Source organism: Alosa sapidissima, chromosome 8, assembly GCF_018492685.1.
Source record: "Alosa sapidissima isolate fAloSap1 chromosome 8, fAloSap1.pri, whole genome shotgun sequence".
Taxonomy (NCBI): domain Eukaryota; kingdom Metazoa; phylum Chordata; class Actinopteri; order Clupeiformes; family Clupeidae; genus Alosa; species Alosa sapidissima.
In genome coordinates, this window is record NC_055964.1 from 12,818,102 (window position 1) to 12,843,764 (window position 25,663).

Below are 25,663 nucleotides of genomic sequence, written 5' to 3' on the forward strand. Positions count from 1 at the left end.
TCGACGAAACAGCAGAGGTCAGGAGCAATCCGACGATAAAAAGTTGGCATTTTCAAGGTGGAGATATAAGCACTACTTCAAATTCATTGTGGTCAAAGGCAAGGACGTGCATGTAATGTGTACATTATGTCGAAGCGAAGACTTTGTCGACATCCGTTGTAAGCAACTGTAATTTAATTAAGCATCTCACACACGCATCTAAAGCTAGTGGCCAAAAAACACCGATACCTCCACCACAGATGATAGCTCGCCATCCACTAGCAAAGAAGGACTCGGAGCAAAGTCCTCCAAGCAGCAAAAGCTAGATCTTTCTGCCTCACAACAAAAACCTATGACACAGGCTGAAGTCAACCGTAGGTCTGTGGATGTGCAATATCTTTGAATTTCCCCTTGGGCTCCGCCAATGGGCGACAGTGATGGTGATGATGATAATTATGATGGTGATGGAGATGATGGTTAAGTTTGAATGTGTTTGACCACACAAGTGAAAGTGTAGACCATACTTCAACACAAATGAGTAGCAGAAGATGGATTTTGTGCAACAGTGAGAGCATGTGATTTGTGCTTCGGGCATTGCAGAGAGTTTTAAAGATGCATAGTGAAGAGGCTGAGTCAGCAAAGCTTTCGTCTTCCTCCTTTTGTTCTCTCGGTTGACGTGGAGCAGATATGACAGCGGGCAAGTAAGCAGTCTGTAATCTGTTCTCTCCAATGCTCTCTAGCCACAGTCTGTCTAATGGCTTTGATGGAGTCATCATAGGCGGCCTCTTAAGCTGAAAAACTCTGATGTTGGAGCCTTTGTGAGTCAGAAATTGTCTGTGTTCTCCTACTCTGCCCTGCTGCTGATTGCAAACAGCTTGAACTCTACTTGCACCTGCAAGTAGACTAATAATAACTCACTGTCCGATCTTTGTTTTCTCGCTTTTTCCTTGTAGGTCTTTCAGGGCAACTTTGACAACGACACACACAGAAAGAATGTGATAGACCCCCCGATTTACGCCCGCTTCGTGCGAGTTCTGCCGTGGTCGTGGTATGGGCGGATCACCTTACGCGTGGAGCTACTTGGTTGCACGGAGGAGGAATGAACTCTCGCCACTCTAACCCCCGTTCCCAACATGTGCAGGAGTCAGCAGCCCCCACAGTCAATATAAACTGTATCCAAGATGTATAAAGAAAATACCTTTCCAATGGATTTTTCAAGAATTGTTTCAGAGTGTTTTTTTTTTGGATGTGGTCAGTGGGAATTTTAATTTTGTACAATACTTAAAAACACACACACATGTGCACACACACTCACACACAAACACACACACACATACCTGCCCGTGAACAATGTTTGTCCTCTTATTTCTTTGCTGTCTTTTTATTCAGATTTTCCGATTTTCAGTGTTGCCATTTTGGGCTAGACTGGGGCTTAAGAAACTAACAGTTAATTGGTGGGGAAGGATTGGGCAGTATAGCACTCTGATACTGTACAGTGTCACTTTTACACAAAGACCTACAACCCTGTCTAACATTATTCACATTTCATGATGAACCGTATTGTAGCTCATAACAAAATAACAAATCACTAATATCGCTGTAATATAACTGTTTCTACTTTTACTGAAATAACTCCCCCAATCCAGACTAATATGATCAATGAACCTGTCTTTAGCAGTGTGCAGGAGAACATTATCAAAGCTGTTGTATTGTATATGAAACATTAAATGATTGCATGGCACATAGATTTTAATATTTATTGTATACGAAGACAATTCAGTTGAACTTCATCCCAAACCATTTTATTTTAAGGATATATTTTTGTGATTTTTTTTCATAGTTCCGAGCTGCAAAACTATCTAAGTAAATTACTTGCTCAAAGCAATTCAAGCAAGAAAGATGCAAAAAAAGTGGCACTGCGGTACTGACACTGATGTACATGTAGGTGGGTTAGGTATAAATCTAGGTGTGCTAACATTTTCACTTTTATATTTAATTTATTACACATAACATTTGATGTTGTTAACTCCATTTGTTGCACTTTTTGTACTGTTTCTACTTTCAAAAAATGATTTATCCCTTTGTCTGTATATCCCAATAGTTACCCCTGTCTTGATTATTATTTTTAATGATTAGAAAACCTCAGGATAGAAGAAGCCCTTTCATTTTCCTTTTGTCAGTACACTGTCCAATCCTCATCCAAAAGTCAAAAATATTAAGCAGGGAACAATAGATCCTGTATTACAGAGCAATGACGAATGAGTGGTTTAACAAAAAATATTATTGTATAAACTACACTGTGTGGATTTTTGTGCAAGTACTTAAGAGACATAACATAATGTGACTTGTGCTTGTCAATTATGTATTTTTGAAAAACAAAAGTCATAAGATATATACATATTTATACATCTTTTAATCATTGAATAGTACAATGAACACACCAGCTGTAATATCATTGTAATTCAATGTTACATTTGCAAGTCAATCATAAAAATGCAAGCATTAAAATTAAGAGTTTATGAAATATAATTGTATGTACCTTAACACCATGACAAATAATACATGCAGCACATTGTGTCTATGTGTGCAATATTTCAAACAACCATCCTGTTGTTACTTGTGCACTGTATCCATGCAAACTACAGCAAACGTTTAACCCATAGGTGTTTCTTATCGGGATTGGTACTATTCTATTCCAAGAACAAGCAGCCATACGGTCGGCCCACAGTTAGCCTTCTCCCCTGATATCGAGGTTTTGTATAAATAACTTTATGTGAAGCTTTATGTGATCAGAACATGAACACAGCATAGAACATTCTTTTTTCTCCTTCTTCTTCTTCTTCTTCTAATGGACATCTGTGACAAAGTATCATATTTATTATGTCTTGGACTTTTGGGTTTGACTGATGATGTGGCAGTGGCTATAACTGTGTCTGTCTTGCCTCGTCCTGTGTCACTAGATTTCTTGCATACACAGCCTAGGTGGCTATCTGTACTCACAGTGGCTACCTGATGGCTATCTGTGCACATTAAACAGAGCATTTGGGCATTTTCTGTCAGCCCGTGGGAAGAAGGAAATGAACACAAAAATAAACTCCTTGGGCACATGTTTTTGTACATGTACAGCATATCTAAAATATTGTAAGAGTTTTATGTGCATTCCATGTGAAATTATGTTTTTCTTGTGTGTGTGTGTGCTTTTTGTCTCTTTCTTTGACAAATCAGATTTGCTTGAAAAGTGAAGATGATCTAGAACGGGGCACACACATTCCCTGAAATCTATGTTCTTGTCTCGAGTTATTCCTTTTTCCAGCCCCATCTTTTCTTTTCTCTCTTTCCCTCAATGTCTTTCTCCCATTCTCTCTCTGTCTCTTTCTTCTCTCAGTCTGTCAAGCGTAAGTGTACCCATCACATGGTGATTGGCGAGTCCTAATGAGTGTACAGCAGAGCAAAAAGTCAGTGCCACAAAAAGAGTGCTCTTTGGTTTGACAAATAAAAGCGATGTCTGTGAACTCAAGAGTACAATTTTTCTTTCTTCTCCTCCGTTTGTATTCCAACACCATCTCTGCATCTCAAAGTCTCAGACTTCGCCAACAGTGGAGGGGGGACTGTGCCGCAGTCTTGTTCAATTTGCTCCCCAAACCTCATTTGATATGCCTTTGGTGCAGCCTGTTGTCCTCATTTATTTTTTTCTTTTCCCTGACCGCCTTGACTGGTCCTTAGCCGGTCCTATTAACTTAATTCCCTTAGCTGTGTGGAGAATCAAAACCTGCCGAGAAGTCCAAGACATGCTAAGCTGTGATGGCCAGCAATGAATCAATTACCTGAATGCCCAAGCGGCCAGATAATTGCATCGTAATTCAGGTGAGTGAAGTCACATAGCAATTAAATCTCATTAGAAAACAATCTGTTTTGCTTGCCTGCCCCATCGTTTATAGCTACCCGACTGCTGACACAGAACATGTCATGTCAAACAAGTGGTGTCTTTTCTGCCACAACCTCGTTTGCCACGAATGCGATCTGAAATGCCACAACGAATGCTTCCTGTAAGCGGACACAAAAGATCAATAGCACTGCATCAAACACACCAGGCTTGGCTGAACATAACAGTTGCAGACATTTTCAGCATGCCACTATGTCGGAATATAACTATGGATATGTGGTAATCTAAATGATTATCTGTCATGATTCGTCTTTTTTTCTTAAAAAAAAAACAGCACAGTGATAAAAGCATGCATTAGAGCATGCATTTGGTTTCCCTTAATGTGGAAGTCATGCATTTACCATGGTCCTGGACACCACTGTTCAAACAAAACCAGCCTTTGTTATTACTTCAGGCATCATGTTTTCACAGGGGGAGACATTTTACTATCTACAAGGCCTGGGTAATTTGCTTTTGTACAATTGCATGGCAATATGCCCTTTGAAGTTGTGCATGCTTTTATATCATTGCTGGTACAGAACTCCTCTGAAACACAACCGTACCTTACCTAATGGTGTTATTATTGCCTCGCCTTTATACTGGAATACTGCTGTAATGTCATTGATTTAATGTAATGTAGCTGTCATTGATATTAGTAGTTCTTGGATCAGGCAATTGCGACTGAGCAAATTTTTGTCAACATGCTGTAGACATTGCTTAACTCTGGATGTGTGTCTATACATTTAAAAAAAAAAGCTATGAGGGCCCTATTTTAAAGGGAACCGTATGTAAGAAATGTATTTCAATTCATCATAAAATGGCCCTGATATGTCACTAGACATTGAGAAATCATGTTCATTTCAAATACTTATATCACTGACAAGTTACGGCCTTCACGCATTTGCACTCGTCTATTATTTGAACTCATTGGCAAAGTGAAACTTACTTCACCAAAGTGTCAGTCAACGACAAGACAGTTATATGCAGTTACTTTCACTATTGACTGACAATGGGTTACCATCGAAAACATATAGGCTGAAAAAAGCAACACCCAGATATTGCTCAAATGACTGAACAAAACAACATTTATCCTGCAGAGGAGTTGCTTATATCTCGTGACAGTGCGTCTTCAGCTGTGCTCCATATGTGTCTCTCGACTCTCCCCTAATCACTTTTAACCGTCATTACCAATTTGCAAATGATGGTGAATAAATTACTCATCATGAGATGTACAGTATTTCCTAATATCTTTATTCTAATTATGTTTCCCATTGTAATCGTGCAATTTGTAATGTTTTGCATGGACGTGCGCTGGTGTGCGTTCATGAATGATAAAAGGATGGTGCATGCACCTGCCAATATGACTGTTGACAATGCGCTCTTAAAATAACATATAAACAACTCGCCATAGACTTCTGACCAGGTGTACAATAGCGATTTTTAGACAATGCGCCAGGCCCCTCCCTAGGTTGTTAATTGCCACACCCCTGGGCGCATTGTTTAAAAAATAAACGTGCAAAATACCGAATTTACGGAGCCCTAGAGGTGTCATCGCAAAATGTTTTGCATGTTGAGAGAATGTGCGCTCGTTTTACTAAATTGTGCTCTCGTTTTACTATATTGTGCACTCGTTTTACTAAATCGTACACTCGTTTTACTAAATTGTGCTCTCGGTTTACTAAATCGTGTGCACAATTTACTATATTGTGCTCTCGTTTTACTATAGTGTGCGCTCATTTTACTAAATTGAGCTCTCATTTTAAGCATAGTAAAACGAGGGCACAATTTATTAAACGAGTGCACTATTTACTAAAACGAGCGCACGATTTACTAAAACGAGAGCACAATTTGTGAACATGGTTATAGAACATTGTGTGCACGATCTACTTAAACGTGGCCACAATTTGTAAAACATGCACTCATTATTGTCTTGACACATGTAAACATGAGCACGGTATAGTATATTCGAGATCTCGATCTACTAAAACGCACCCACGAATAATTAAAACGTGGGCTCGAAGAAATTAAATTGTGTGCACAAAAACGTAGTGTGGTGTCAAGGGGTATCCCCGGGAATGACGTCGGGAGGTGTGTCGCTTGTAGTGACGTAGGGGGAATCTCATTGATTGCAGTGCACCTGGATATAGCCCATAGGTAGGCTGTAGGTGGGAGAGCAGATGATTGTGTGTGTTTGCACAGGCCCCTTGTCATCTTCGTCCAGCTGAATGTTTGCCGAAGTTTTAAGTGTTGCAGAGTTGTGGTGTTTATCGCGAACGGTGTGAGCTAGGCTACATAGCGTGAGAAGCTGAGCATCGTGTAGCCTACGCCACTGTTTATGTCTCCCGTTTCATAGTCCGTATCCTATCAAAGCTAACTGCGTTGTGTGCATCATATCGGTGTGCGGGTGGGTTATATGGTGAGGCCCATCTGGCGCTAGAGGGAACCTTATTGTATTGGGTGGGTATTACTACTAATATGCAGTAGGCTAGCCTATTTGTACCAACAGCAGTAGGCTAGGTCTACGTGTTGTAATTGTTTGGGAGCTTGTCGCTGTGTGTGCTTCGATTGCCTTCTAGACCTCACAGTTAACGTAGGCTTTAGTCAACAATCCAGGAGGTATAGTGTAAACCGGTCATTACAACAGAGCCCGAGTAGCCTATGTAGCCTAGTAGAATTTCCCCATTATGGGTCTCCATAGCTGGCGGTTGACACCACAGGTGACTGCTACAAAGAGTTCGCTATAAACCATATTGACCACCTAAAGGCTTTAATTAGCTGCCTACGGTTATCATCACATTACCAATATGAACTGTAATGTTACAGACAGCTGTAGGCCTAGTCCATGCCAAGGTAACACGAAGTTGCCACCACAGCACAGCGAGCGGTGAGAAAATGTCGGGAATTACTAAATGTGAGCACGAAATACATATTTCGAGAGCTCAATTTAGGCCTACAACGGGGTCACGTTTTATTAATTCGAGGGCTCAATTAAAGGAAAATGTGCTCACGTTTTATTAATTCGAGGGCTCAATTAAAGGAAAACGTGCTCACAAATTATCACGACCAGAAAAAATATCACTTAAATTGAGCTCTACCGGGCTCCGTACGAATTAAACTTTGCACGGGTGGAAAACGAGTTTTACACCATGCGCCAGCGTGCAAAATACAGCCCTTAGGGCGTTTTCACACCGACAGCCTTAAGTTTGTTTTAATCGAACTCGAGTGCGTTTAAGCCCTTGTTTCAGTTTGTTTGTGTTGGTCAGAACACAACAATTGCACTCAGGTGCACACCAAATTGATCGGCCCAAGACCTCCAAAAAGAGGTGATCTCGGCCCGCACCATCTAACAAACTTTGGTGCAGTCCTGCTGGTGAGAAAGCCAACCTGAAACAAACAGGTGAATTATGGGAGTTAAGATCACTGGTAAAATTAGGTACATTTCATTTCCTAATCACTTCCTAAATAAATGGCATGCACAATTGGTCCTAATAGTGTGAAACATGGACAAATGTGGATGTGTGAGGAGATACAAACAATGTGTCATACATGTATGGTCGGCTGAGTGGCCTACATGGCAACGCAAATCAGATTTTTTTCTAGCTACAGTCTCATTTCCAAACTCCACAATTTGCCAAAAGTAACAAATGCAAACAATGAGCCAAGATCACCCCGTGAAACTGTCACTCCAGTGTGTACAACTCGAAATAGCCGGAAGAAACACCTGAGGGAACTGTCTGCTCAATTCCCACACTGTTTGGTCCGTCTAGAAACAATGTGAAACCGAACCGGACCAAAGTTTGTTTGCAACATTGTACCAATTTATTGTCTGCTGCGGACCAAATAACCGAACTATAGGTCTGAAAACGCCCTTACACTTAGTTATTCACTCTCAATACTGACTGACAAGGGGTTACGATCAAAAACATAGTATGAAAATAATCAACTCTTACCCCAATACAAATTATGACATTCATCCAAGCACACCAGCAAAGTTGTTGCAGTGTGTTGACAGGGACTCGTTGCTAAGGTCTCGTCACATGTTAGATTTCTTGACATTGCGCTCTCAAAAAAGTAAAGAACATGCACATTTCACTTTAGACTTGGTTGCCCTTGGTGCAAGGTGTTACATTTTTAGTGGCATTAAAATAGCAATTTGTGATCATGCGCCTGACCACACCTAGTTTTTTTTTCATTGACACACCCGTGGGTATGCATGGTTTATTTGACGACTTCTCAACTCTTACGCCTGGCAGAATAATGATCAATGTGTTGGATGTACACCAGCAACAACACTTACACTCAGCATATCGTGTTGCGTCTGGCGCCACGATACGCTGAGTGTAAGATAGGGCCCTCCAATAAAACGTGCACATAGGTAACTTGGCCTTCCAGATTGTATTGTAGTGTACATGTGGATTGGATTGTACCAGATTGTACATTTGTCATGTACTTTTTTACAGACGTCAAAAAATACAAAGCATTTACCGTAGGTGCCTAAGGGGTATCTGTTGCTATTATTTTGTTGAGGGACTAAAGAATGGAAATATGTTGTGCTGCTGTGTTCAAATCCTTTGAATAGTAGGTATTGTCTAGAACTTTGTGAGATGTCTTTGTCATCCTTTTCATACAGTTTGTAGGACACAACACTTAAATCTATGCTTTGAAAAGAACTTATTCAAAGCGTGTCTTACTAAATTGACATTGGTTCTCTCTTTTAACAAAATCATCCATTACACTGTGACACTATAATAATGGGAAATAATGGGAAAGAAGACATTTACATATAATTTACTGAATTGTAAAGGACTTGAAGGAGAACATTTGTCAAGAGAGATGTCCTTCAACAATGCAATGATGCAAAAATGGTGCAAAATTATCCCCACATGAATTCAGTATGTAAAAAAATAACAATAACCTCTATCAGGGCATCAATCAAACCCATTCTCATGTGTGTGCCTATTCTCCTCTCAGTCTATTATGTGATTTCCTTCTGGAGAATAACATAAGTGGAAGCGGGCCGCTGGAATCACCTTGTTGTCTCATGACAACTCAACTCAGTTTCACACAGTCAATCTATGTCAGGTTGTCTGAGGTGTTTCAGGCCTGACAATAATGCAGTCTGACATTGGCGACACCCCTGCTGTCTTGCTTCTCACTGCTCCTGGAAGGGCATTTCTTGGTGAAAGAGAGAGTAAAAGAGAGGGAGAGAGAAAAAAAGAGGAGAGAGAGAGATGTCAAACATAGTAACAGTGCTAGAGAAGGGATTCATGCTGTTGATTTTGCAAGGCAGTTTGAAATTACAGCAATGTTTTAAGAATAACTAACTCTATAGTATAACCAACTCTCTTGATTCTGGAACCCCTACAAGTTTGTCTAAACCCCAAATTGTACACAACTACACACAGGAGACCCAGACTGTTTGTTTGCACTGTGGCTCTTAAACTTTCTGTTGTAATGTAATGTTGAGTGTTAAATCCCATTTGTATAACTCTTGCTACTTCACTGGGTCTCCATTCCCATCTAATTACTGGTGTTACGGTAGCCAGCTGCTCAGTAGCTGTGCAGTATGCATGTTGTGTAAACCTCCCTCCTGACGCCTTAAGACACGTGCTAGTGAAAGAGCTAGCAGCCTGGGCTTTTAGTTTGATTGCTAGTGCGCTCGACTACTGATCCGAAGTGCTGCTGTTTGCGGTTTCGAGTCCGGTGAAGCACAGGGCTGAGCCATGCAGTTCAACACAATACAGGTTGCATTGGTGTCATGACCCGGATCGGGAGTGAGGTTTAGGGAGGAGAGTTTAACGGTAGCCAGCTGGTCTGTAGCTGTGCAGTATGTACGTTGGTAAACCTCCCTCCTGACGCCTTCATGCTAGAGTCATGCTAGTGAGAGAGATAGCAGTCTGGGCTTTTACCTCGATTGCTAGTGTACTCGACGACTCCCGATCCGAGGTGCTGCTGTTTGCAGGTTTGAGTCCAGTCAAGTGCAGGGCTGAGCCGCACGGTTCATTCAACACAACGCAGGTTACACTGGGGAAGTGTGCACACAGTTCATGGCTATAATAAGCAACACAGTGACACAGCTCTTGGTGATCATCACAGATTGATCACATCACAGACAAATCAGCTACTTTGTCATGTGGGGACAAGCCGAACACCTATTAGACTGAAACTTCTGAAAGCCTGCATTTTGCCTAGAAGGACTTTTAAACTTACTAATACATTCCAAGAGCCGAAAATACAATGGTAGCTCCAGCCCTCTCCTGAATCTGAATTTCTTCTGAACTGCTCATTACCATATGTTGATTGCCCAGTAATACTCAAGTGAAGAAAGGGGAGATCGCACACAGGGGCTGAGTAGTTCCAACAGTGCATTTTAAAAAGCCGAAAAAAACAGTTAGAGGCCACATAAACAAGGGGTAAACGTTTCGGGTCTAGCCCTTCATCAGTATTCCTTGTACGTGACGCGTCACAGGGCGCAGCGGCCATTTGGCTCGCCTGCCAATCACCCAATAACCCCAAGACATATGAGTGCATTCGGGGTCACATATCCGAATCACCAAAATTACATCAAAAATCATTACAATTACATACAAACATGTACAGGAGATATAACCACATTTGTATACAGAAACATACAGTCACAAAAAATGTTTTAAGAGGCTATGCCATATTTGAAAATAGAAAAAGCACATTAATATATATAGGGCATATATTAATCTAGGTACACATCCTCATCATTATCATCAACATCAACATCGCACTTCGGATATCTTGCATCCATGTAGGCCTAGTTCATTATTCAACCATCACAGCCAACATGTTAAACTAAATTCATCATTAATACCACTAGGGTGCAGAGTTTTAAGTGTAAAAATCCAGAAGGATTCCCTTTGTAAAAGTCTTCTTTCAGTATCCCCCCCTCTACGTGTGGGTTTCACTTGTTCTATAACAGTGAAGACGAGTGAGGCCAGCTGATGGCCGGCTTCAGTGAAATGTCTCGCTACTGGCGATTTCTCATCTTTTCGTCTAATTGCGCTGTTATGTTCTATGATGCGTGTTTTTATAGGTCTTTTATAGGCTGTTTTCTGAACCTCCCCTCTTCTCCCACTATAGGGCTAGTAACATGAGGGATTTCTTGGTTAAAGCTGATTGTCACACCACCCAGCGGAACAAGGAGGGACGCTTAAGGAACATCACTGGTTTCTTTCCGTGCAAAGGGTGTGCTGCGTGTAAAAATAACACTAAAAAGACCACCTCGTTCACAAGCTCCATCACAGACAAGACCTACAAAATGAAACAATGCACCGCATGTAACACTGCTGGGGAAGTGTATCTGATTATAATAAACAATATGTAGGCAAAACCAACAGACCTATAAAAACGTGCATCATAGAACATAACAGCGCAATTAGACGAAAAGATGACACCTCAATACTAGACAAAAGGCGCAGACGCCACACTTCACTATTGCCCAGTAATACAAATGCTTTATTAGCTTACACTTTGTTCAGCTGAGCTGTATCCTGCTTTGAAGGATAAGGGAATCTCCATGCCATTCTAAATATGCGGTACATGGTAATTAATGGGTTACTTACAACAAGACCTGTGTTTGTTTATTCTATCACTGTTCATTAGCTTTTCAGAGTTTACAAACTTAACTCATCACTTCTTTTGAAAACTGTTACCCACTGGACTTCACAGTCATCCTTAGTTAATATAATATTGATGTTAATATTGAGGTCAGCATAGCAGAAAGTCTTGGGCTTTACTGCAGAGTGCAAAACTCACTTCAGGATAGATAATTAAAATATGTATCACCAAGAGAAAGCTGGTGACAGAGAAATCTGGTGACAGTAGCCCCTTGATATCCTTCCCCTCACAATCTTAAGGCCAATAAAAGTGTCAACTCTTAGACCTGCATCATGGCTGGACTCTGTTATGAATTAGCTCTTTAAACAGACTCGAGTACGAGTTAGCTCTTAAACAGACATACAAACAATTCCTGCAGCTACAGTGTGGTGAATTTGCTAAACTGCAACCAAAGTAATTCTATTTCCAATCGTGTGGGAGAAATAAGATAGTCATAAAGTGACAGCAGATTCACTATGAAGCCAGTGTTTTGCTTTGGTCTGTTGTGAAAGATGGCCTGTCTACTTGCAGATGTGAAGTGCTCCATTTCTGTCAATAGATTACCGTGAATACTACACACTCTACTTTTAAGACTCCCATATACTTGTAGTATCTTTCATCTAGCCTTGATATCTGAAATAGCAAAATTCTTCAATTTTAGTGCATTCCATCTAAGGCCTTACAAACCATTCAGTCCCTTGTCCATAAAGATTTGAAGCTTATTTTCTCCAGCCCAATAACTTATTTTTTGAAGCTAAGATTTTCCGCCCAAGAGCCACTAAGATCTCGGCCTAATAACTTTTCTTTTGAAACTAAGAATTTAGAGTCAAGGCTAAGGTCAATGGATGACCCTGGCTTATACAGCATGGCCTGGAAACTGAACACTAAACGCTCCATTGAGTCCTCTCCCACTCTCAGTTCTTTCAAATGCTGTCAAAAACGGCCTATTGCTCATGTCCATGTTTGAGTCAAGGTCTTCCTGATATCTTATCTATAGAGCCTTTCAATCTCATTTTCTTACTGCACTTGTATGCACTTTATGCTGAGCTATTACAAATGATTATTATTTTATTCACTAAGCTCTTAGCTCATCTACATTTTATCCAATCTTATTTTTGTTCATTGTGTAGCATTTTGGCCAACATCTGTTGCATGTAAACATGCTTAATCAAGAGATCCGGAGTATTCTAGGCAGGCTAAGCAATAAGCTCTCCATGAGCAGAATGTTATACAAAACGTCTTGCCACTCAGTTGAGAAAAAAACAAGATACTTCTGGAAACAATACAGGCCTATCTGGTCAAGGAAATTCACAGTCATGTGATGTTTACCAAAATAATCTGTTAGAACGCAGTTCTAGAAATGTTTAACACATTTACCTTCAATGTTGCCAGGAATATTTCAGGCGGCCTCTGCTGTTCCTAAGTCAACATAGCTGTTAGAATGAACTAGCATATGGGGAGATAGTGAGTGTTTTCTCCTACATAGTGATTGTTGGCTACATGTGGATGATCTACAGCTAAAACACTGAGGAAAACAGACTAGCAAAGAGGTTTTACTGGCATGGACATAAGTGGAAATTAACTGACCTGTGAGAATTGAAGAGTGGCCTCCACCAAGCTCTCCTGTTGATTATAACACCATCTGTTCCCACTAAAGCAAAAAGAACAGATTCTAAGAGCCATTCTTCCAACATACAAAAACACATCTGTTTCAACAAAGACATTGCATTATTCTAACAGCAAACATTTGGGAATATAATGAATTATTTTTAGGTATTTGTGGCCACATTCTAAGCTGCAGACCAGGTACCAATTAAAGACTTCAAATGAAATAGCCTGTATGTTTTTAAATGCCTTTTATTATGGGCTGACAAATAAATAGGTTTTGGAATAGGCAACTTTGTATTAATCCACTGTCAGTAGCGAGCCAATGTTTTGCCCATAACAAGGGAAAGAGAATGTAATTGTGCCAGGAGCTTAAGGAGGATTTTGCATTTTTGATGATAGTTACTTTTTGTTGAAGTTGTGTAGTAGAATTCCATCTGTTTAGTAAGTCTATAGCATTCTAAACTATTATCTAAATTATGTCTAAACAGTATTCTCAATGTTATAGCAAAAGAGACACATGCACTGACATTTGTGTTGTATGTTTTGGTAGCATGCTCAACAAGAGATATGAAGAGATGTGCTTTTGCAAGCTACTAGAAAGGTAAGACAATTCACATCCGTATATTAATCTACACTTTTATCTAATTGCAGATCACTAATTTGAGGTTATTTCTATGAACTCCACAGGACTTTTAGAGGGTAAAACCCAGTAAAATGGCAATGTTGGAAATAGCTTGGTTAAAGTGTGGTTTTCAGAGGTGCTGTGTTAGCTTTTTCATTGATATCAGGTCACACCTATGTGAAATATCAGGTGTGGCATGTTCACAGCAATTACTGTACATGTAATACTTTACTTGACAGTATCGACATAATAGTGACATGACACTGTCATGAACACATGACACTGTCATGACACATGAACCTAAACCCTAACCCTAACCTCTAACCCTAATCCTAACCCCAATTTGTTATGACAAAAACCGAATGACACTTAATGACAGAAGCGTTATGTCATAAATGTTTATGACTTGTTTATGACACGTTCATGACAGTGTCATGTCACTCTTATGTCGATTCTGTCAAGTAAAGTGTAACCCAATTACATAACCATATGTTTCCATCACGCACACATTATACGTGTAGAGCTTCAGAAAAAGGAGCATAACTGTGAGGAGGGAGAGCTCTACCTACAGAACAGGAGACCCCCGGTTCATCAGAGGCCCTCTGCATCCCTTTGCACCCTTCTGCCTTTGGAGAGCAGCTTGGCGACTGAGGGTTGCTGGGAAGCCTGGAGGTTGTGGGTCGGCGTGGGGAGGATCTGAGAGGTAGGGAGAGTCTCGTGTAGTGCTAGAGGGATACATGGAGGGGTCATGAAAAGACCATTGTATTTTTTTTCTACTACATGCTATCTACTTTCTATTTTTTGAGTGGTATGTAAGCAATAGATAGTGTGATGTCCCCATACAAAATATTATGTGCCCATGGACTTAACCTTTCAAAGTGATGTTGAAAATGATGTGTTCTGTGTTAAATAGGCAGTCGCCATAGATATCCTAGTCCTCATTTCCCCAAAGAGGTTGCTAAAAAGGATTGTTTTTTTTTTTATGGAAACACCATCTTGTTTGTCTTCTCCGTGGGGAGCCATTGACAGAATTGGAGCAACTATGTACAGGGCCATTCATTTTTCAGCACTAATCATATCATTGCAGACTGAGCTACCTGTGGGGCTCGAAAGTGGGCCAAGTGTATGATCACGGAATGCACTACGCCTAAACACATTTCCTCTTTCTCCCTTTCCAGATTTAGCGTACAATGAGACATAATGTAGAATCTTAATTTAGTTACAGGGCATCACTATTCAGCCTGATAGGAGCTGCCTTTTTGTCCACTCCGTGTGTTAGCTCTTTAACAGACAATTAACATGTGTATTGGTGTCTTTCCATTTCTAATTGGTCAATCCCTGATCCTCATGAGTCTCTGTCGCTGGCTGTAAAATGATTAACAAAAAATAATATATTTAATATCAGTTGAAAGTGGAAGAAACTTTTGTGAATACTTGTGCTTGCTACTGGTATTTATAATTCTCACTCTTCTCTTCTTTGCTCTCTTGGGCTGGCGAGGTACTGCTCTGCGCTGCCTGCTTACTCCGAATGTGGACTGGACACAACCCTAAACGTATTTAATCTATTCACCACTGACCATGCGTTTTAGATTGCCAAAGTAGAGCCCTATATGTGTGAATAATAACATACATCATCCATTTCATAAAACTGATCGACATTCTTCAACATAAGTTAGAAAGCGGAGGGACATAAGGCAAAAATCTAAATGGTTAAATATCTATGTGATCAAATGATTATTTAGTTAGTGTTTGTGCCATAGAACCGTTTCTTGCTTCTGAAAAAGAATGTGTTGGTTCCATTCAAAGAAGACAAATTCCTGGCGAGGTACTGCTCTGCACTGCCTGCTCACTCTTCTGGAGGAGGCCTTGCTCTCTTTCTCTCTCTCCCCCTCTTATTTCTTTCCTTTATTTGGGGTTTGTTTTATTTTCTTTACATTTTCTGTATTGTTTTTCTGATGTTTTTAACATCTTACTTGTTTTATAATTTGTTAGTTTGTGTTTAAGGGGCCGTTTATACGAGGACGATTGCGAAGGAAGACGACAAAATATTTTATCATAAGTGCCTTTCGTTTACACGTCTGCGCGTGACGTACCGGGGTTCTATCACACCACCACCCAGCGGTCTGGAATGCATATCCAATCGAATATCACATACTCTTGCATCTTCATATAAACAAAGATTTCCCCCTGACAATGCTCGTCTAAATGAAGAAGAGACGCCACTTCTGCGTCTTCTCTTTTCATCGTCACCGTATAAACGTAGCCTAAGTTTGTTATTTGGTTAAGTTTACTTTGTTCAACTGAGAGTTTTGAACAGAGACGACCGTATGAACCGTCTATACAGATATGTATATGTAATTATGTGCAGTGTAGTAACAGTACCAGCAGAGCTAGAGTTCAGTAGGGTGACAGCCACAGTGAAGAATCTTCCTTTCAACCTGCTGGTTCGGGAGTGGAGAGACCTGTAAAGCCTCCCAGAAGGGAGTGGGATGAACGGTCTGTGGTTGGGGTGAGAACAGTCTTTGATGATGTTGCACGCCTTACGCATGCATCGCTTGCCCTGGATGGCCTCAATGGAGTGAGGAACCTGTGATTCGTTGGGCAGTTTTCACCACCATCTGAAGTGCTTTACGGTCGGAGGCAGAGCAGTTGCCATACCATACTGTGACCCAGTTGGTGAGGATGCTCTTAATGGTGCAGCGGTAGAAGTTCACCAGGTGCTGAGGAGTCAGGTGGACCTTCTTTAGTCTCCTCAGGAAGAAGAAATGCTGGTGAGCATTCTTGATCAGGGTGGAGGTGTTGAGGGTCCAAGAGAGGTCCTCAGAGATGTGGACACCCAGTAAGGTGGTCACACGGCTCCACCTTAGTCCTGTTGATGAGAATGGGGGTGTATGTGCTAGCTTTTGACTTCCTGAAGCCCAAAATGAGCTCTTTGGTCTTCTTGGTGTTGAGAGCTATTGTGGTCGGTGCACCACGGTGTTTGGTGCTGGACCTCCTCCCTGTAGGCCGTCTCACTGTTGTTGCTGATGAGAGTAATCACCGTAGTGTTGTCTGAAATCTTGACAATGATGTTAGAGTCATGTACAGGTGTGCAGTCGTAGGTGAAGAGGGAGTAAAGGAAAGAGCTCAGCACACAGCCCTGTGGTACGCCAGTGTTCAGGGTGAGGGTTGAGGAGGTGAGATTATCTAACCTAACAGACTGCGGTCTGTTGGTTAGGAAGTCCAGAATGCTGAACTGAAGTCAATGCCTTGCATATACCATACAATTACAAGCAACTGGAATATTTTTTTTTTCTGATTTTGTCTTTTCCTTTAGAGAATAATGGAGCTTGAAGCTGAGAAGGCACATCTATTCAACAACTCAAAAGTGAGGAGACGTGGAAGGAACATCATTGGGCACAGGGCCGCTGTCACAGTGCCAGGACAGAGGGGCGCTAATATAACTATGTGTGCTGCCGTCTCCAATGGTGGTGTCCTGTGCCAAATTCCTACAATCGGCCCTCACAACATACAAACGTCTGATAATTTTTCTCGAAGCACTACATGACCGACTACCACCTTAACAGAGGGCTGCTGAGGCCTGGCATGCCTCTGTTTGTCATCATCTAGGACAACGTGGCCTACCACCATTCTCGCTTAGTGATGGTTTGCAGCACTTGGAGGTGAAAAGCTTACGATCACCGCCCCTATGACCGGAAACCCCTGCTAGATGCCATGACTGCCGCTGCCCAGGAAATAGGTGCCGAAGAATATCAAGGCTGAATACGCCATGCAAGGAGGTTTTCCCCTTGATGCATTGCAAGAGAAAATATCGAATCTGATGTGGATAAGAACCTGTGGCCCTATCGTCGCAAACGAATGGACAATGAGTGATGGTGATGAGAATTTGAACACATTTGTTATATTCCCAATACATGTCATTTGTTTCTGTATTTTGATATATATATTTCTCGGTATTTCAGTTTTCAGCCAAAGTTTGTAAAAACTAGATGTACCGCATAGCGGTACAAAATATGACCGCCGCTCAGTCCTGTACATCCGTTCCGCGAAAATAAATCACACTTCAATTTGTCTCCATATTTTACTCCATCCCCCACTCTTGAAACTTTTGTGTATGCTTGTTTGGCATGCCTGAGTGTGTGTGTGCGGCTGCACAGAAAGTAGCCTACTGGTGCTGAAAAGGTGAATAGATTGTAGAATAGCCAAAGAAGATGTAGCATTGTTATAAAACCTTTAAAATCTCTAAACAATCACAAGTAGGGCAGTTCATCACAGTTCATCCATTGCAACTGGATTGATGAAAGGTCACTTACACCTGTAGGCTACATTGTATTTGGGAAAAGCAAAAGGTATCAGCATAATGTTATTTATTTATTTATAAACAAAAACATCTCTGTCAGTTCCATGCCGTTTTCAACAGCTATCAAAAACAAAGGTCATTTTTGGATGGATGGATTTTTTGTGAATTTTTCTTCTTCTACATAAGATTTTAGTCATCTTTAGTTCATGTAATAGCCTACTTTATTGTCAATGCACAAATTAAGTAACAGTAGTCTGAAACGTTATTGTTAATGCACAAATTAAGTAACAGTAGTCTGAAACGAAATGCTGTTTTACATCTAACCAGTGGTGCAAATAACTGACATGTCCAATTGGGCCTTGATGAAATGCGTCGCTAGACTGTTCATACACATTTTAACGGGCCAAAGTTGAAGAGCTGTTGTCCGTTATTGTTCGTGCAAATATAGGCTGATTCATGTTCCCTTGCATTGTGTAACTGAGGCCCATGGCTAGTCTGGCTTTCACCAGACCAAGCTTAATCTTTTAAGAAATAAAAAAATAAATAGCGGGCAGATAGGGCTGGGTTCACCCAGATATTGTTTAATTTTCCGATTGAGATATCCACGCTCTGGCTATTCTAAATGCAAAAATGCATCAGGGAGTTATGACAAAACTGTAACTAACAAACTAGATCCTAATAGAAAGCTGTTAGCTTCCCTAAGCTACAGGTAGGCTTATAAGGTAGGCCTATTTACAACATAAATTGTCAATAGGCTATGCTGGCGACACAAATAAAATCTCCTTTGGAAACCAATGGCTTACGCCTTACAGTATCAAGCGGACTTAAACTGCCATATCGTGGCGAAAAGTTGTAATAAAATTCACGCAGCTCCATGAGTCAAGGAAAGCGCGAATGAAGTAGCCACTTCTAAATGAGACCCACTACACAGTAGCTTAAGGTGTGTTGCTAAAGCAGCCATAATGAAATGAAGGTGTCATTGTTTGGATACTTCACACACACATGCTTTTTAATTTCACAGACTACAACTACCAAGCTGGAATCAAAGCACATCGATTCCCCTCTCACACCCTGCAAGCACTTAAAACAAAATAAACAGGAGTCTCAGTCTCACGCATGTAGGCAACACTGTATCAGACCGGTGTAACGTTGGTAAATCTTCCATTGCACAGAATGATTTTTGTAGCATGTGCAACAAATGACAGTCGAAAGATACAATTACAGTGCTGCTATCAATTTGTTTGGTATAACCGCATTTATAGTTTTCTACAAATGCAATCAATCAAATTGGCCTCCATCCAGACCTCTCAAGTCTCACGCATTGAGCGTGAGACACACGCATTTCAATGACTTCACACGCTCACACGCCACACATGGCATTTCTCACTCCGAGAAATTGTTAACTTGCCCGCTCAGAAATTTCTAAGGGCTATATTTTACAAACGTGTCACACAACGTTGCTGTCTGTGCGCTCATTCAGCTCAGAGAGCTGTTGTTCAGTTACTAACCTATCGGCCAATCAGAAAATAGGATTTCTCAACCAATCAGGAATTATTTTTGTTTTGATGTGCATGGGTCCGCAATGTGAAGACTGCTGGTCTTCGGAGTCGTGGAGTGAAATTAGGCCCGGTGCTTCGTCTGATAATTTGCTGCGCAGTTGATCAAGATACCGCGGACCGACAAAAAAAGAAAACAAACGTTTCTGCTATCGATGTCATTAAACATGGAGCCATAGCTACAATAAAGTGGTGGTATGAGCGTTCATTCAATGCAGGCGTCTGCGCGAGAGAAACTGAAACTAATCGATAACGTTGGTACCAAAGCTCCGCTTCAACCTGTTGAATGCTATTTAATTGTGTAATAACGACACTTAATAGAACAACGTTGATTTTTGGAACTTCCATAGAAACTGAGCACAGACTGTGTAATACATAGCACTGAGTATTGTATAGTCAAATTTGAATATAACGTGGCCAAAAGCTATTGTAGCCTTCTTTCTATCTGTTAAAGATCAACAGATCAGTGATTTTGCTTGCTAAAAAAGCTGGTATTGTGTTTTCTGAATCCTTACATTCAGGCATTCAAATTAAACTTCATTAAAAAACATGTCTTTTTTTCCTCCATTTCCTACCAATGTATGATGCTTGCATGAGGGAAACATCCCAAAACAATAGCACCCATATAATTGTTGCTGTTTTGAGAAGTATTTCTTTTCTTATGCAAGCATCATGCAACCATGCAAAAGCAATGACACTAATTATATCTTACATTAGTAAAGCAGTCCTCTGATGTGCATGTCACAAAACATTTAAGTGAAAGTGCATGTATAACAATATAGGCATAATAATGATTGTGATAATGATAATGACAATTTAATTTGGAGGGAGTGGGGTTGGGTACGTGTAGATGAGCCCTATGACCCCAAAGTCTGCCATGACTGGGCCTCAGGTCAAAGAAGTTTGAGAAAGGCTGGTCTACATAACCTGCATCAGATTGAGGTTTGCAGTGATGCGCCTGAAGGCACGTGTTGAGGACCCAGTCAGTTACGTCATAATGAACCACAGTGCTTTAAATGGGAGCCCCCAGTATCAGTCATCAAAGGCATCAATATCTGCCACAAACACTTACAACACACATCACTCATAAACACACACACACACACACACACACACACGGACAGAACCACCACTGTTCAAGAGACCATTTTGGGGCTAAATGTGCTTTTTCTCATTTGGTTGTTTTCTGTTTGTTTAGAGCAGAATGAGCCACTGCTGTTCAAAGGGCCCATTTGGGTGAAATTATTATTAGAATTTATGTTATTATTATTTATTATTATTTACTATAGGGTTCTAGAATAAATAAAACAGTGTGTTTGAAATAAAGGAATTTGTGCTCTCTCATGAAGCTGGGTCGATGGGACATGGGGAGGGTGGGTCTGTTGATCGGGGGGAGGGGGCGTGGCGCCACGAGTAGTTCAAGCAGACGTAGGACTTTCATGTACTTCGATCAGAGGAAGGGGGCGTGGCATTGGCACAGTCCCTGAGAAACAAAGTCTCACTCCTAGCAAACTTCAAAACTTGAGAGCCCTGCCTCCATCACTCAACCAACGCTAACGGTAACATTACCTAGGTCCTTATTGATATTATAAGATTAACGTACCTGCAGTAAAAACCAAGCATCCGAATAAACATCCTCAGATTTATTTCGGCTTCAAGAAGAAATGGGAAAGTTAAAGTTTGACAATCCCTATATGACCAATAATGACATGGCATTGGCATTTTGAGTATTTCTTCATTTAGATTCCAGTGGCATGTAGCACATACTAGGCCTATGTAAAGCAAAGAAATGCCACTGGCACGTAAACATGACATGTAAGGCTGCACTGGTTCATATTGATGGCTGTATTTTTTATTTTGTTGTCCAGTGTGTAATGATTGATTAAAGATTGGCAACAATGTTGTGGTGTTTGAAGGCAAAATTAGCTTTTGCTGCATGTTTTAAATGTTTTGAGAGAGTAATAGCCGTTTGTTCTGTTTTGCTTTTGTTCTGACATGATGTCAGAGTTGACCCAAGCATTAAAGCGATCAAGAAAAACTGTAAAGGGTCTAATTATAGAGTACTGTAAACAGTATCTATTCATAGGCCTATACTAAGGCAATGATCAAAAGGTGTTCAGTAAAGTAGAGTGAATAAGTGGCGAATAAGTGTGGCATTTTGATAGGTTGTGTTTGAAAAACGAAATCAAGTTACTTCCTGTTAGATTTTTGTGTGTTAGGTAGAAAATTGTGTGTGGTGTTTTGCAAAATGTGTTTTATTTTGAAAGCTGGAAGTTGAAAGCTGAATGAAACACTGAGAAAAATGGTATGGTTTTGCAGATTTGGTGTGAGGTTATGGTGTTTGAAAGATATGTTTAGAAAATTGTGTGACAGGCAAAAATGTAGTGTGTAAGCAGAAAATGTAATGATTTAATATAAATCAAGGGTGCTTATGTTTAATTACAGTTTTTTTCCAATTGCTAACCCTAAAATGACACACATAGCACAATTATTTAAACTGACACACATAGAGCAAAACCTCTTCTCAAGTCTCCAAAAGTCACATTTTCTGCTTTACACACATTTTGCCATTTAAATGCCCTGAACAGGGTTCTCTGCATAAGACACAACAATGTTTGCCATTTCAAAATACTGCCATTCAAAATGACACTACATGAGCTAATTGGCCAATATATGTGCAGATGTTGCACTGACTTATTTGGTGAAAAAAAATGTTTCAACAGCATGCATGTGTATCTGCAAATATTTCTGTGCATGTGAAGAACTTTTTACAATTTGAACTATTTAAGTATTATGGCAAAGCATACTAAAAGTGAGAGTGCTTTTCATTATGCCCAACAGTGTGTAGTTGGTTAGACAAAAATCTGGTAATATGAATGAAGTGTGTACCATGTGGTGCAAATTTTGATCATGCTATATGTAGTTTTGGTTGCAGTGCTTCATTTCCAGGATATATGAGGTATTTTGTTGTTTGCGTGTGTGGTTTTGTGAATTGTGTGTGAATTTTGATAAAACTAGTCTAGTTTGCAAAATTGTGTTTTAGCAATGGGAAAAAAACTGTAAGCTTAATTACTTTGAGTCATGCCTTCAATAAAAATGATACACATATTTTGTATGTATTGGAAGACAGAGATGACTGTGTTTAAAAGCAAATAGTTGTATACATATATGTCACACTGCTTTACTCATGAATATGTGTATATTGCACATGACGGCACCATTTGAAAGGAATTTCTTTAAACACAATACAACAACAACAACACACACAACAACAACAACAATAACTTGAATTTCCCCTTGGGGATCAATAAAGTATCTATCTATCTATCTATCTATCTATCTATCTATCTATAACATAGCTGCATGGGAAACAGAAAAATAACAACTGAGAATGGATGAATGAGAGAGAATGGCTGGGGTTGGGGTGGGGTGGGGGGGGGGGGGTCACTATCTAAACATTCATTTCACAGGAGAAAATATAAATTACACATTATCATCTAATGGGTTTGGTCAGTTTTTGGTCAGAACATTTTGTTTTGCTACTCAATGCTTTGCATGAGAATATACAAAAGGTATCTGTATACAGTATATGTTGCTAATACTAGTTCTCACCCCAAGAAATAAACCTTGTTACACTTATGTGTGTAGTTGTTTTTAGTGTTTACTCATATATTACATGCATAATAACTCATGGAATTAGAGAGATAGGTGAGGAATAAAACATAGAAGCATGTTGAGATGTATGATCACACTGGACATACAACTGAATTGAAATAGGCATGATGAAGCCCTAACTACTAAACCTACTACCAACTGTCACTGGATTTTAAGGAGAGAATTACAGGGGGATGACAGAGAAAGAGAGAGCGGGAGAGTAATGGAGAGAGAGACAAGAAAGACAAGAGAGGGAGACAGAGTGGAGAGAGGCAGGACCTCAGAACAAGAGAGAGAGAAAGAGAGGGGGGGGGTGCAGTCTTGGCAGGCAGGAAGTCAGCAGGAATCATGAATGATGCATGAACTCTTTCCCATAACCTTCCTGGACCATGTCAGAGTAAAGGATCTCCAAACAAACACAGGAGAAAATGGGAGAGAAGCTCCTCTCCGCAGGATCTCCAAGGAGCGGCCTCAGCCACTCACAATGCATGCGGAATAATGAGGCTCAGCTGATGGACGCAGTGTCCAGGGCACTGCTTCACTAAACCTCACATACGCACACCCATCTCTCTGTCAGCACTGCACACAACAAGAAAAGTCATTATTCACATCACCTGCTGTTGTCTTTTCTCATTGTCTGATTGATAAGCATGAGTATTTTAAATACATTTCACAGATTATTTTGTATTTTATAATATTAGTAATGATCTCTTACCAGGTTAACATACAAACTTACAAACTGTCTCCCTTCATTAATCATCTTGTTTAAATGGTAATCTTTTGTTGTTTTGTGGGTTGACTTTAAAACCTCTAAACAGTCTTTGCATACTGCACTGGGTATAATAGCATTGATAAACTTAAGAAAGTAAGTACAGTCAACATACAATAGAGTGTATCAATATGTGTTGCCAAATTTAAATCAAATTAATTTTAATACTTCATTATGGAAGTGAACATAATAAACTGAAATGGGGACCATTTGTTCCTGTAATAAAACGCACATACTATTAGTAATCCATTTCTTGCATTTTATTATGCATAAAATGCATTCAACCCATGGAAGATATTTAATTGGACCAAACAATGAACTTTCACCAGTGTAAAGCAATCAGTGTAGCTTCACCAAGCTGGACAACATTCCATCCATTTTGTCTCGGTGAGAATGAGAAAAATGGAACTGGGAATCAAGCAGCGCTTCATAACAGTGCCAACTGGTAACTGATAAGCCATAATTAGTGCGGTGGACGGTTCCTTTTTCGGTATGGGGGGGGGGGGGGGGTGTTCACAACTTTAACTTTCGGGAAGCTGTTGGCATGACCTTCAAAGTCATTGCCCTGCTTACAAAATAACAATACATGTAATTCAGTTGAACATCAGGCATTAGTGTAAGAGTTTCTTGCCTGGGACTCCTTGTGCATTAGTGACCAGTATGGCCTTCCCGTCTGCAAAACCATTTTAATTATACAGAGAGGGGAAGCGCGTCCAAGAGCATAGACTAATTGGCCATTTTTTCATGTAACGAGTTTAAGATTTAAGTGGGTTATGCTGGCTTTTTAATCTCCCATTCTTCCTATAGGCACATGAAAATCAGCCAATACGTTCCAATGGCTCACACGTCTCTTGTCTTCAAACAGACATGCTGTCCATTACTCTCCTTGGACCCAATTAAAATAACATAATATAAACAAAAGACCCTCCAGGTAGGAGTCCATGTGCCCTGCAAATTGCAGCAGCAATATTGATGCATGTTATTTACATACTCCCCTTTAGTAGCCTAGCTAAGGGTCCATTGCAGTTTTTCTCAGTTGCTTGACTCATTGTTCACGTTTATTTCTCGAAACAATTTGTGCCAGCAGCACCACACAGTGGATTACCTTCGAAGGCATATCAATTTCAACAGTAAAAAGTTACATAACTCTATGAGGGAGATTTGTAGTAGATCAGACAGTATTCATTTTAAATAAGGTACTGTTGGTACGGTAGTTTGTTGCCAGAACATCTGATTCATTATCATACAGAAATAAGACCAAACTGTTCCACAGTGCAGCAATTCTTTTCAAAAAATGTCATAGATATGAAAAAAAAAAACATTATATTGACAGATTACAAATAAGAACTGGTTCAACACTTTCTCTATTCAAAAGATAACTTGTATAATGGTGACATGGCATTAGCCATTGATAATGTAAAAATTGCATGTAAAAGCATTTGCTATTTGTTTGAAGTAATGGGAAATTGCTTTTATGATATGCACAATGATGTGGAGGTTAAGCTAGTATTTCTGAAAATTTCAATTAAGATCTAAGAAATGCACCAAAGCAACTGAAAAAAACTGTTGCTACGATGGTGATTTCATCTTTGTGAGTAGCCGGAAGATGCTAGAAAAATGTTTCTGC

General features: G+C 40.1%; 2 protein-coding genes across 4 annotated transcripts in view; one reads left to right on the forward strand and one right to left on the reverse strand.

Moving 5' to 3' along the window:
* edil3a (EGF-like repeats and discoidin I-like domains 3a) overlaps window positions 1–3,491 on the forward strand; it is a 127,169-nt gene extending 123,678 nt beyond the window's left edge. For all 3 annotated transcript variants that reach the window (XM_042101733.1, XM_042101734.1, XM_042101735.1), the window contains one exon: window positions 933–3,491. In XM_042101733.1, coding sequence (XP_041957667.1) covers window positions 933–1,082 — 150 coding nt within the window. In that variant the 3' untranslated portion in view covers window positions 1,083–3,491. The remainder of the gene's footprint in view (window positions 1–932) is intronic.
* Window positions 3,492–8,700: 5,209 nt separating this feature from the next.
* LOC121715680 overlaps window positions 8,701–25,663 on the reverse strand; it is a 45,370-nt gene continuing 28,407 nt past the window's right edge. The window contains exons 6-9 of the mRNA XM_042101565.1: window positions 14,327–14,453; window positions 13,115–13,178; window positions 12,905–12,946; window positions 8,701–9,076 (exon numbers count right to left, since the gene is read on the reverse strand). Coding sequence (XP_041957499.1) covers window positions 8,999–9,076; window positions 12,905–12,946; window positions 13,115–13,178; window positions 14,327–14,453 — 311 coding nt within the window. The 3' untranslated portion in view covers window positions 8,701–8,998. The remainder of the gene's footprint in view (window positions 9,077–12,904; window positions 12,947–13,114; window positions 13,179–14,326; window positions 14,454–25,663) is intronic.